The sequence below is a fragment of the Sitodiplosis mosellana genome, unplaced genomic scaffold (genome assembly GCF_009176505.1).
Source record: "Sitodiplosis mosellana isolate CC-2019 unplaced genomic scaffold, AAFC_SMos_1.0 Smas_scaffold_2, whole genome shotgun sequence".
Lineage (NCBI taxonomy): Eukaryota > Metazoa > Arthropoda > Insecta > Diptera > Cecidomyiidae > Sitodiplosis > Sitodiplosis mosellana.
The window spans coordinates 1690519-1704869 of NW_022595245.1; the positions used below are offsets into that span (position 1 = coordinate 1690519).

General features: G+C 38.2%; 1 protein-coding gene across 1 annotated transcript in view; it reads left to right on the forward strand.

Annotated features, from left to right (window-relative positions):
- Positions 1-14351, forward strand: part of LOC129565402 (adenylate cyclase type 3) — a 34817-nt gene that overhangs the window by 17490 nt on the left and 2976 nt on the right. Inside the window, exons 2-18 of the mRNA XM_055440274.1 lie at positions 100-726; positions 1958-2129; positions 4122-4281; positions 4653-4802; positions 6545-6663; positions 8299-8410; positions 8865-8992; positions 9352-9510; positions 10505-10643; positions 10775-10879; positions 10985-11079; positions 11191-11437; positions 11701-12115; positions 12308-12383; positions 13169-13244; positions 13334-13642; positions 13811-14272. Coding sequence (XP_055296249.1) covers positions 447-726; positions 1958-2129; positions 4122-4281; positions 4653-4802; positions 6545-6663; positions 8299-8410; positions 8865-8992; positions 9352-9510; positions 10505-10643; positions 10775-10879; positions 10985-11079; positions 11191-11437; positions 11701-12115; positions 12308-12383; positions 13169-13244; positions 13334-13642; positions 13811-14272 — 3204 coding nt within the window. The 5' untranslated portion in view covers positions 100-446. The remainder of the gene's footprint in view (positions 1-99; positions 727-1957; positions 2130-4121; positions 4282-4652; positions 4803-6544; positions 6664-8298; positions 8411-8864; positions 8993-9351; positions 9511-10504; positions 10644-10774; positions 10880-10984; positions 11080-11190; positions 11438-11700; positions 12116-12307; positions 12384-13168; positions 13245-13333; positions 13643-13810; positions 14273-14351) is intronic.

Below are 14351 nucleotides of genomic sequence, written 5' to 3' on the forward strand. Positions count from 1 at the left end.
AGAACCAGAAATGGCAACTCTTGCAATTTAATTATGATTCCATTTAAATAATCATTTGATTTTCCCTTTTCCCTTTTCTCTTTTATGTCTTCTAAATAGGAAGGGCTACCTTTGCTTCATTAAATGCGAAAAGGTCAGTGAAACAGAAGCCGGAGCGGGCAACCGAACACCATTTTTACCATTGAGATCGGGTTATTTGTTGAGGATACATTGTTTCCGTTGAATGGGTCGTGCAGTCGGCGCACAAAGTAAGACAGCGAGAGACGAAGGTAGATAGAAAAAAAATAATAAGGTTACCGATTTAGGCGAAAAAGTGTGGATAACGGGATACAATTTCAAGTACATAATAAAGTCAATAAAGGCAAGAAGAAATAAAGGAAAACCACATACACACACACACACCAAGACAAGGAAGTGCAGAGACTTTGAGAGCAATAAAACGCAAAATGAACGCAGAAAAGACAAATGAAAATGGAAATGGAAATGGTTGTGCTGACGTTAAAGACAGCGTTGATGGTGGTGAAGGCGGCACAGGCAACGAAACAACAAACCCAACAGCCATTTCAACGGACGTATCATTGCCGAATGATGTGCTGGAGCGTCTATTTCAACGATATTCGATAAAACAACGACGAGCCGGTCTAGAATGCTTTCTTGTTACCTCAATTCTGTTCGATTTGTGGGTGATTTTAGCACCAGAGCAAGGAAAAACCTTCTATAATATCGGTATGTGCACAAGCTATTATGTCATATTACTCTCTTTTTTTTCTTCTTCTTCATTTGGCTTCCGGAATGTGAACGCTAGCTGTTGAATCGTAAAATCAACAGAAACAGCAAAAATTCGATTAAAGTTTTATGTTTGCCGTGTTGGAATGTGCAAAAACACGGATGTGGTGATGGGAGAGAGAGAGAGCCAAAAGCGAGAGAGAATAATCCAAAACAAACATCTTCAGGCATTTAAACAATCCATCCTCATTACTGTGTGTATGCATGCTATCTTTCCTAAGGACGTTGCTGTTGTAAAAACATTTCAACGAACAAATAACAGAAAAAAGAAAGCTCTTGATCCTTTTCCACGTTCCTAAGTTGAAATAATATTTTCCTTTTGCCATCCAAAGATGATAACAAAACAATTTACATCGAATTCCAACGGAAAAATCGATACATCAATCAATTGTATTTGACCTTATTGATTTCGTTGTCATTCCCGTTCCTATCCATCTATCGGTCATCCATCGCAAACACAATGATATAGATAATGCAAGCAATAAATAGACATTTACTGAAAGTATCATTGTCTTGGGTCAGTTTTACGGCTTTCCATACAGTGGACAGTGATGTCGATGGCGTGTAAAACAGCAGAAGATGATTCGTTTTGGGTTGATTAACATGTAATACAAGGACTTGTAGCAAGAATCGATTTTTTTCCCAGTTGTCTCGTGTAACTTTTTGGTTGAAATCATGTGGAACGTAAGAGGTTCAATATATCTTGAGTTGTCATTGTGCGATGGCACTCAACGTGACATTCTCTCGTTGTCATATTAAATGAACTTTGTTCTTCATGAACAAGAAAATCAATGAATGAATTAGTTGCTCTCTCTCTCTCTCTCTCTCTCTCTCTCTCTCTCTCTCTCGCTCGAACTTTTTTAATTACATTTTATTTCGAGTTGAGAACCACCCAAGCATTCGATACGTGTTATTTGATTTGATCCAATTCCTCCAATCATTGATTGATACAGCTTTTCAGATTGACAGCGCAATAAAATTTATAAATGTACTTGATACGTTTTGCAATACAATTAATCGTATTATTATTAGTCCAATTTCATTCTACTAATTGAAGATTCATCTATTTTTAATTTCATTGTTTACGTGGAATATGTGTGATTGTGCTCGTGCTACTGCTGCGGCTGTTGGTGTTACTGGTGCTGCTACTACTTTCTCACTAATGGTACAGGTATCTCATGTGTATTTTTAGTGTTAAATTTAGCATTAGCTCTCTTCTTACGATTCTGTGGCAATATCAAGTGGCGCGGAGCAATATGGGAGGCTGCACCGCACTTGGCATGGGTGTTTGCCATCACACAACTGGCACTTCAGCTATTCTACAAAACAATCGTTACAACACGGTGAGTGGAAATGGCAACACTATTTTAATTAAAAATCCACTGAAAACATATTTAATTAAAGCTCTTGAAAAACTTTTTCTATTACCAACTATTCGAAAGTGTCGATTGACGAGGTGTACAATGACTCTTGAACGTGTGCAAACTAAATACGTTTTTGGAATAAACACTCACGTTATTTCTAATGTGTTTTTAGAACAGAGATTACATACAATATTTAGAGTATTATTGTAGAGTAGTTAGAATGTTGTTGTTTCGAATGTAAAAAATCCCATCTAACGACAAACGATTCATTTGAAATGAGTGGACTAAACTTTACCTGGAAATGTATACGTTTTGTTTCTTTGATACTTTATTCGGTAACAAATTCGAGCCATACCTTTCGGTTACGAACCTAACCCCGCAGCCAAATGTAAATTACTGAAAATAATCCACATGTAAAATCCATAAAATCGACATTTGTAAAATCATTATGTTTATAATGCGGTGCCAGTGGTTATTTCATTTTTTACGTGCTTCATTTGTATCGCTCTCGTCGGGTTGTGTCAAAACTGTTATTATTATTTGAATCGCGTGTTGTACAAGCCAAATGGACGACGACAACTGCAGACATATACACAATAAAAGCTTTTGGTTTTAGGTGTCAGGCGGTAAATGTGATATACAAACAAGTACACGTGGCGGAGAATGAAACCTTTTTTTTACTGTGAAAAACAAACAAAACGACCGATTCATATTTCGTGTTTTCATTCAAGTTGATGAATGTTCGACTCTCTCTCTCTCTCTCTCTCTCTCTCTCTCTCTTACTCGCTCCGTATTTATTGCTCTTGTCATGATTTTTATTTATAACTTTTTTTTTGTTTGCAAATAAAATCCTGTTGAAATATAAATCCTGGATCAGTTACATCAACCTAAATTCGTTTTCGTAGGCTGAAAGGGAGAGAGAGAGAGGGAGAAAGAGCGATAGAAAAACAAACGACTGTCACAAGTGTGCGCTCTATCCGGTGTAAAATATCTAATAAACAGGCGGCCACCGACAGCGTGTTTTGTGAAAGAGATTCCAAAGTGAGTGGCGACACAGAGTGAAAATAAAAATAACGAGTGGCCATAATCACCATTCAAGCTTCGTGCATCAATCACGGGCGTGCGAGCCAAAGAGGCAGAGAGAGAGAAAATGATGAAAGCAACAAAACATGAAGCAAAATACAGCAATCATTTAATTATATAATTTCGTCGCGCGTTATGCATCCACGAGCATAACATTTTTTGCTGCAGGCCAACAAGCAACAATCACAACCAAAGCTTTTTTCCATACAGTTTAATTGGGGGAGAGTAGTTTTTCCACAGCGGTTTTGATCGCTGACACGTAATGATTCAAGCAAGTCTCAAATTATATGTAAAACATTTTGCCAAAGCAAAATACCGACTGTGTGTTGGCAAAAGGCTGGCAAAAAAGGATAATTTATTTAAACTTTTTCTATGTTGATTGCCCTGAATACATTACAATACACGCCGCGCGCTTTTTTTCTTCTCTGCCATCGCTCTCTTGCAAACTGCGTCAAACAGTTTATGTCGTGCATCGACATTGATCCGTCACACAACAACGCTTGCTCAATTTTCTTCTCTTGACTCAACCAACTTTGCCGTTTTCATTGCGCGTACCATAACAAAAAATATCGCAATTAATTAGCAAGGGTTGGCTCTTTTCTGTTTTATTGACGATGCTATAGCGAAACGAACCCAAAATAGAAGCATGCATACGCGGAGCGAGTGGAAATGATTCTCAAAGAATGGTTGAGAGCGGGAGGAAGAGAGAGAGAGTGAGAGAGCGAGAGAGAGAGCAAGCGTGATTGCGGAAAAGAAGGAAACGAGGGAACGATAAAGAGTGAGAGATTTTGAGAGAAAAAAATGAGAGCAAAATCAAAAGCGAACGTTAAATGGTTTACGAGCAATTAAATCTGTTCTTCTGTTTTTTTTTGTTGTTTTAACTTGCAGCGATTTCGTTGGATATGCAATTTTGCTGAATTTTCTGGTCTATGTAACGTTGCCGGTTCCACTGTATTTTGCTGGGATATTGTTAGGCATTGGCTCATTTACAATTTACGTTGCTTCCCTTATCGGTTTGGCACGATCAGAGCTGTACTTCTGGCATCAGGTATGTGTCTGTATGGCTGAAACCGCAATTTTCGTATTATCTCACCGAGTTGATTATGTGCTCAGTCGATGAAAATGCCCGACGCGTTGAAATATTAAATCTCACCAGGAGTTCCATTTTTAATGTATAACAATGCGATTAAGAGCATCAAATTTTCTTTTTTGACCCAATCTAAATTTAAAAAAACTAGATCTCGGCGGGGTTTAATATGGCAAACTGGGTACATTCATCGTTCTTCATTCGTCGATTTTTCATATTTTATTTTATCGACCAGCCCTGTGGAAAGATATTCAGGAAAATCTACATTTTATTGGTATTAAACATGTTGATTGTTCTTCATAATCCCATTATTTTTATTTTTTTTATTTTAGCAAATCGCAAATGGCATTTTGATGGCAACGGCAGCTGCGATTGGATTATTGTGCTACTATTTGGGCGAGGCAAAGCAACGTCGAGCATTTTTAGAGGCAAAGAAAAGTCTTGAAGTGAAGATGGTGATTGAAGAGCAATCGGCTGAACAGGTAAAAATGCCAAATCGTTCGTCAACCAGGGAAAGCGAATGCGAGAAAAATCAACAAAACAATTCGCAAATATTGGGTCTGGGAATTAGTTTTGTCGATTTTTTTAAATTTTCAAACATTTATTTGAATACCAAAATGAAATTACATTTCAATCAAAATATTGTCCATCGGAAGCGATGACCTTCTGCCACAATGTGGGCAATTGACGGATGCCTGCCTTAAAAAATTCCTCATCTTTTGGGGCTATAAATGCATCGAGCCAATTTTGGATTTCTTCAACTGAAGAGAACCGCTCTCCGTCCATATGGTTTTGCATCGATCGAAACAAATGGTAGTCGGAAGGAGCCAGGTCTGGGCTATACGGGGCGTGAGCCAAAACTTCCCATCCGCTATTTTCCAAGTAGTTTTTGACCGATTTCTCAATGTGTGGCCGAGCATTGTCATGTAGGAAAATCAATGTCTCTTTTCTGGTCTCCCATTTCGTGCGTTTTTCTTTGATTGCTTGTTTCAAACGTATCAATTGTTGTCGGTAGAAAGGCCCATCGATGGTTTGACCACTTCTCAGCAGCTCATAATACACCACTCCCTCCTCATCCCACCAAATAGACAGCATTACCTTGTCGCCGTGAATTTCTTGTTTTGGCTGTGATGTTGCTGGTTGGCCGGGCTTAACATACGATGCTTTGCGCTTGGGGTTATCGTAATGAATCCATTTTTCGTCACCAGTGACAATTCGATACAGAAAACCTCTTTTTTTGTGCCTTGCGAGCAGCATTTCGCAAGTCACTAAACGCCTTTCAGCTTGCGCTGGCGTCAATTCATGTGGTACCCAATTTGACAACTTGCGAATGAAACCAAGGGCCCTTAAACGATATCCAACAGTGCTTCGGTCAACATTCAATGCTCTGGCAAGCTCATCTTGAGTTTGACTCGAATCTTCATCGAGCAATGCCTCCAATTCCGCATCTTCAAACTTTTTTGGCTGGCCGGGACGTTCCTTGTCTTCCGTGCTAAAATCACCACTTTTGAACCGTGAAAACCACCGTTCACATGTACGTTCCGATGGAGCATGCTCACCATAGGCTTCCACCAACATTCGATGCGCTTCAGCCGCAGTTTTCTTCAAATGAAAGCAAAAAATTAATGCTTGCGGGAAATGTTGCTTTTTCGGTACAAAATTTGACATATTTAAGGCGCAAAAAAAAATGTTTATCCAAACTTCGATGAAATGATAGATGATGATTTTTGTAGTTTGACACTAGACCACTCATGTGAAAAAGAAAAAAGTATTGCCCGATACAACCATGCAAAGTTACGCCATCTTTTGAAAAATCGACACGATTAATTCCCAGACCCAATATATGTGCCAAACGTGAAAAATAATCTTTGCCAATTGCCAATCTTGAGCAAAGGGCTGCTTTCTTTTACTGTTGAATACAGCTTACTGCTATTCACCAAGTTCCAATCATTCCATCGACACGTAAAACAAACACATACATAAATTCTGCACATAACTTCCAGCGCTCTACTATCGATTCGTCTATAAATGCTACGTTTCATATAAAACAAGCTGTATACCCACAAATGAAAGCAACAACAACAAGCGAAACGCATAGCAAACGTATTTTGACGTTCGGGCCATTTATTTGTGTTGTTTAACTGGATGAAAAACTTTATCGGATCTTTTATTTGTCTTGTTTATTTTTATATATTTCGGTTTCTCTTGTATTTCGACAATATAGGAGCGTTTGCTTTTATCCGTGCTGCCGGAACATGTAGCCGTAAAAGTGCGACAAGATTTAGGCTCGAATGATTCGGAACAATTTAAAAAGATTTACATGAGCCGTCACGAAAATGTCAGGTGAGTGGAAATCAATGTTTTTCTTACTTTTTCTCTCGTCTAGTTCGTGGAACCGATTTCAAGCTGTGCCAGACTCAGCTACCGGAGAATTGATCAATTTAACAAATTCTGTAAATTCTTAGGCTCATCACCAGTTTTGGTGGTGTTTTTTTTCATTTCGGCTATATAATTTCGAAATGAAATTACACGCGGTGCGTGCAAGATAGATAATCAAGAGGGCAATTGTAAATAAGCCGAATGCTAATGCAAAAAGATTGAAGTTTCTCCCACGCAAAAGAAAAAAAAATCATTTTTAGAGCCACTTCTTCTGGAGAAGTAATTTATTTTGTGTGCTTTCGTAATTGGTATTTACACCGTCTAGACACACCGCCTTGAAGAAATTTCACTCTGTTATTTTCTTTACTTTGATTTGTCATATTGAAGATGTTTGCGAAAAATCGCAATCCGCATTTATATCTCTGATGCAAATGGATTTTCTCTGTTAATGTTGAAAGATGTTTTCGCTGTACATTGTACAGTGTACAATCACTTGAAATTCATTCAAACAAATTCAGCATAGTACGCGTCCATTTAGTCAAACATATCAGTCAACCTGATATCAGCCACCCTGGGTGAAGCACTCGGATTTCGTCAATGTGGATTTGATTGTAGTTAATGGGATTTCGCCCAGCTATTTATATCCAATGACATATTATTTCACGAATAGCGTTCATCGAGCACAAACGCACACAGTCGACCGTTGATATGAGAAATTTTGCGCCAAATGGCAAGCAACCAACCCGCACCGATCCACGACAAAGAGCAAAATAAACACAAACAAAGTGTGGAAGACATGAACTATCAACAGAGAAGCAGGGCACAGCGTTGCTTCTTTTTTTCGGCTTTATGTCAAAGGATATTATTATTATTTATCCATGCTGCTGCTACCGTTACTGACGCGCTTCAAATACACACAATCACAACATGTGAAGCTTACTTTGTCTATTGGTGGTGTTATACCGTTGCTTTTGTTGGCTTTGTGTGCGCTTTGCTACAACGATTTCGGATCACGCTACTTCAATTCAATGGTACGTCAATGTTTGATTCTATTATAAATTGATTGGTGGTTCTGTGATTTGACGTTGATGATGCTTGCATGAGTGCTAGCGACCGACAACGATGACGGTGTTGACGGAACGAGGAAGTCACTAGCTTAATCAATCGTAAAATATTTTATTATGGGCTTCAATGCAACTAATTTTCCTTCCTTTTGTTATAACCAACATGACAATCACACTAATTGACAATGACAAAGAAATGCAATTTATTATTTATCTCTCATTCTCTTGCTTTGACAGTGTAGGCATAGAGAATGGAACCGTAGCCTTGAAACCACACATACAGTATAGTGTGCTTTCAATCCTATTTCCCGATTCCATCCGCTGATGGAATGTTTAATTATGACTAAACGTATTTTTCTGCACACAACCGAAGATAGAACGATTTCATTTGTGGAGTTCGTTTATTGTCTCGATGAACGAAGGGCAAATACGAATCGTGGCTTTCGCCATTTGCGACATTGATAGATTTCACGTCAAACGTTAATGGATGGCATTTTTCATTTCATTTTTGCTCTCTTTTCTGTTCTCTTTGCAGTATATTGTATGCTGACATCGTAGGCTTCACGGCCATCTCATCGACCTATTCGGCGCAAGATCTTGTCAAAATGTTAAATGAGCTTTTCGCACGGTTCGATCGACTTGCCGAGGTACGTATATTTCATCATGGTTTCTGTTACGCTTTTTTGCTCGTTTTTTCTGTTGCTTTTTCCGCTTTTTTTGCATCCAACAGAAAAAGTACATCATATTTATTACAACCTCTAAGCGAACGATGAAACTTTTCTAATTAGAAATCGTGCACATTTGATAGCTCAAATTAGTCGATTAGAATTTTCATTTTTTCCTTCCGTTGAAAAATTTCGCAAATCTTTTTGTTTTTGCTCGTTTTCAATGGGAACATTTGTTCAAATCTTTTTTTCGACGCTGAATGTTTTGAATTTTTTGTTCATTAAATATTGCAAATCTTTTTGTTTTTGTTCAAGCTGAAAACTTTTCCAAGCTGTGAATAAGTTGAGCCTTTTTACATCGTTGAAATCAAAACAAAACAAAATGAAAATGTTTTTAATCGTTTTGTTTTCGCTTTGTTTTATTCATTATTCACAGAAATACCACCAGCTTCGGATTAAAATCTTAGGCGATTGTTACTACTGTATCAGTGGTGCGAACATCGAGCGGCCGGATCATGCCGTGTTGTGCGTTCACATGGGTCTTTCCATGGTCAAAGCTATCAAGTAAATGAGAATCACGGTTATTTTATCAATTCAATGTGAACAGAACACACACATATATTTTCCACGTATTATAAGTCTATAAATAGTCGTGTTTTTATCCATTTTTCGAGTGTGGGATTAAAGCACAGCACAACACACCATATAAACTATTGATGTTGTTGTTGTCTGTACGAATGCTCTTAGCATTCCGTTCGAACGGATTGGAACAGTACATTTCCCATTCTGAAAATCGATACCAAAGTGTCAAATGTCAATTTGTAATTGTTTCGATTTTTTTCTCTCTCCTATTTCTTTTTGCCTCTTTTTTTCTATTCAATTTTGAATTCAATTGTGCTTTTCAATGTTCAAATATTGAATAGGTATGTGCAACAAAAAACCAATTCACCGGTTGATATGCGCGTCGGAATCCACACTGGCGCAATTCTGGCTGGCATTCTGGGGCAACGACAATGGCAATATGACGTATACTCAAAGGATGTCGAATTAGCAAACAAAATGGAATCGAGCGGTATGGCCGGGTAAGTACCTAACACCAATAACCATCAGCATCCCACCGAATACCCCGTCGCTTTCTCTCTCTCTCTCTCTCGCTCTCTTGTCAGTACAAATTGTTTCATCGATTTTCGACCAATATTCAACATTATGATACTATTTCACCATCCGAATGAATCGTGTGTGGCGCGCTTGCTCGAATTTTGTGACTTCGAAATGGTAATGGCAAATATTGGTTTTTGGCTGGGTTTGCGGTGATGCATATTCTATAAAAAGGGTTCACCTCATGCATTAAAATACTTCGGCAAAATGATTTATTGCGGTCAATAACTCAGAAATGAAAATAAATGCCTATCACACGCTGTGTGCTTACCACGTTTATAAATGGTTTGAGGTTACGAACACATACATGCACACACATACACACACATTCACCATTTCGTGCAGATATATATTTATTCAAATGAATTCATGTTCGATTTTCTATCGAAAATATCGCTTGATATTTTCGTAACGTGTTTCTTTGGTTTAGCTCCCTTCCACCCCGACTCTCTCTCTCTCTCTCTCTTGATATATTTCGTTGTAAGGCTTAATTCGTTCAATGTGTGCGCCTGGATACAGTGCCACGATTTGGCATATGGTTTTAATTCAACAGCGAGCACCAAACGCAGTAATTCCTACTTTCTGTCCAAATTTGACGTTGCTTGATATTAATTTATGACCTTATCACCACCAAGGGATTATTTTCTGTATTTGAATTTCACTGGAAATTTAAGAGCTTAAGTAGGATTCTAGTTGGCAACCCTCTGTTTTTTTTTGTCGCATGACCTTTGAATCATACCGCTTAATGCATACGTACTTGATAGATGTCGGAGTGAATTCCAAAAGCCAACAAAAACATTTGAAATCATTTGTATTGAGAGAAAGAGAGATTTCAAGTATCTGTTCAACAAAAACATGATAAAATTTGTCGCACAGAAAATTTACCGGGTTCTTTTTGTTGTTGTTGTGTATTTGCAGACGTGTTCACATTTCAGAGAAAACATTGCAATGTTTGAGCGGCGAATTCGAGGTTGAACCGGCTTATGGTGAAAAACGTGAGGAATCTTTACGTATAGCCGGCCTCAAAACATATTTCATCAAAAAAGTTCTGATACCGGTGAGTTTTGGCTGAAAATTTCATTTACTTGAATCGAATTTGATGAGAGTTTTTGCTGTATGTGTGTCCGGCCGATTGCAGACAACCCATGTTTTATGCAATTTTTTAATCAAATCTGCATGTCATTTCAGTTTTCCGAAGAGAATGATGTGAAAACGGGCGAGGAAAATTCCAATACGACCGTTCAAATCGAAGAAGATGGACCATCCGAAACGTTTAAAGATGAAGAGTCAAAGGTACAAGGCCCTAGGCTTGACTTTTTTTCCCTTCATATTTTATCATTCGTTTTCCCGAACTTTGTTACTAACTCGATTCCATTTCCATTATGATAAATAATTCAGTGTAATACGCCCGACGACGAAGTTGATGAACCGAGCAAAGAGGAGATTTTCAAGAATCGTCTGCGAAAGGAGCTTGTAAGCCGAGATGGTCATGGGTATGTGTATATTGAATTGAATTTACTATTTTTAGAAATCATTTGATTTTTTCATATTGGTTTGTCGCACAAAATCGAATATTCTCCAATTTTTCGCTTATTTTTTTCCAGTGAACTGTCGAAAGACACCACAATTTTCTTGCGATTCAAAAACAAAGAGCTCGAATCAAGCTATGTAAAACAAAGAGAATCGATGTCATCGGTGCCGTTGATTGCATCGCTGCTAGTTCATATCGTTGCCAGTGTATACTCTTCCTTCATTCTTCCAAGCTCAGCCATTCATTTTCTCGTCATTATCGCACCCATCATCTTGACATTACCCATAGTTTGGATCTCAGTCGCTGAAAGCTTTCCAATGGTAAGACAGTTTTCTTTCTCCTTTTTCTTTTTCTTTCACATGCTATTTTAGCTCAAATTCAATCGATAACTTCCAGAAGAACTTTTTGTATTGCAAAAAAAAGTTGCAAAATCAGCGTTAAGTTCATTATTTCTTATATTTTTCGCTTCATCTCATTTTCAATCAATCAAAGTGTGATTTTGCCATAGAAAGTTGCCCATTGAAACAATCCACTTTTTGTAAATTTTCTTCAACTTTTTTTCTGTTTTCTGTTCAAAATGCAGTACTTCTCGGAGGCGGTAGTCAATATTAGCAAGCGTTTCAATGACATTCACATTTTGCGGCGCACGGCAGCAATTTTGACGATAGCAATACTTGGATGCACCAATTTATTTGATATGCTCATGTGTGCATCGACAATTGATCACCTGCCGAGCACCGACAGTTTCAATAGCACCATAAATGTCAGCTCGCATCAAATCTCAACAACAACCACCACCACACTCAGTCCAAATTATCCGTGGAAAATTATCCATGGATTGCCGACTGATGTTGAATCGTCATCACATTTTGCATCGACCGTTTGTACGCTATTTCCGTCGTACTTCAGTAATTATGCCATTTTGATATTGGTAGCAACGTCGGTGGTGGTGCAATTGACTCATGTGTGCAAATTCATCCTCATGCTCATAATTGCAGGTAAATAAAACAAATGACTGAATCGACTCTATTCTATCTATCTCAGTGCAGCATGCTGAGATACAAATATACACACACTTCTTAACATTGAATACATCCGACACTAATTAGCATATATTGATTTTGATTTTCTATACTCAATGATGCTGCTGCTGCTGCTGCTGTGCTGTTGCCTTTGTTTTGCATCACAAGGATTGCATTGTTATATGAATATATTCCAATTGGACAATCACTTCAGGATCGAAGAAAATGGACATTCGTTGAATGTGTAAGTAGTTTATGATCACATAATTACATTTATACAAATACATGCAGCGTGTGTGTGTGTGTGTGTGTGCTCAAACAATGTTGCTGTGATTGAATAATCCAATTCAATTCCATTTTTGAATTGACAAGCACCGTACAATGCATTCATTCTATTCACGGACACAACCATTGCTCCACACTCTTCTTCTATATCCATGCCATTCGCTTTGTTGCCAATGTAATGGCATTTATTTGTTCCGTTTTGTTTTCCTTTTGTTTTTGTGTGTATCTTCTAAACGAGCGCGTCTCAAAGTCACACAGAACTGTATATGGAAAAAGGGAAAATATGATTGTTTGCACACGGATTCATTAAAAAGTGCACACAAATTAATTACAGATCTGAAGCCTTGATGCCAGCACGATTTTATGATTATTTTAACATGATGGTGTGTATTCATTTCAACCCTAACGCTCTCATTTTTATTGATGCAAATGAGATTTTCGCTGCACAAAAAATAAAATAATGGAGGAGTGTGATGGTGGTGCACTTGAATTGGGTCAATGTTATTGCCAGTAGTGAGAAGGGAAAAAGTAGGGTGAGAAGGAGATAGATGAGTGACAAATTGCATTTATTATTGAAGGCGAGCGAAGCAGCACATTATTTGTCACCCTCGCATTTTTTTGATGACTTTTGCATAATTGCAAAGAATGAAACGCCAATCACGCCATGGTTGCATTCATTTGGTTAATTGTTCCTACATATATATATATGTGTGTGTGTATGTCCGATTCTCTTTTTCTCTGCAGAAATATGTCGTTGCAATACAGTTTGTCAGCTCTGTTGCTACTCATTTCGATCGCACTGGGATTACTGTCAAGACACGTAAGTTATTTACATTAATTTTGCATCACAATTCAATTAATTTTTTGCTCTTTGTTTTCCACACCGTTCTTCGGGTGACCATGCTACAGATGGATAAAGAGGATCGGGTCATATTCAAGTGGAAAAGCGAAGTGGCCGAACAAAAGGAAACGGCCAGCGATATGCGGCACAGAAATGAAAAGCTTGTGAAAAACATATTGCCTATACATGTCGCAGAATATTTTATCAACAACAAATCACGTTCATACGATGAACTGTATTCACAAAGTTACGATGAGGTTGGCGTTCTATTCGCTAGCATGCCAAATTTCTCGGACTTTTATTCAGAGGATGCGGTCAATAATCAAGGGCTCGAATGTTTACGTTTCTTGAACGAGGTCATATCGGATTTCGACGCTGTACGTATCACATTTCCGGTTTTGTTTGGTTTTTGTTGTTGAATGATTTATTGAATTGTTGTTTGCTCATCATCACGAGAGATTGCAGCAAAAACCAAAAAAAAATACATGGAAAATCATTTTCTCACTTTTTGTTCCATTTTTTTTTCACATTCGTTTTGCTATCAGCTGCTTGGCAAGCCACAATTTCAAGATGTTATTAAAATCAAGACAATTGGGTCAACATACATGGCATGTGCCCTTACTGGTTTGAACAATGTGCGCACGGTGAAAGCCGACGATTCGATAGCGGTGCGATGGAATCACTTGGCAACGCTGGTTGAATTTGCACTTGAACTGAAAAAAGCATTGCAATGCATTAATGAGCAGAGTTTCAATCATTTTGTGCTGAAGATGGGCATCAACCATGGGCCAATTACGGCTGGTGTGATTGGCGCACGTAAACCGCACTATGACATCTGGGGAAATACGGTGAATGTGGCATCACGTATGGAGAGTACGGGCAAAGCGGGCGCCATCCAGGTCACACAGGAAACATGTGAAATTCTACAAACATTTGGCTATACATTCGAGCAGAGAGGTTTGGTCGCTGTCAAAGGAAAAGGTCAACTCATGACTTATTATCTGATGGTAAGTGGCTTTTGTTTCGGTATTCAATTTGTTTTCCGCTTTGCCCCTGACTTCGGTATTTAATTGATCAAAAGTGATA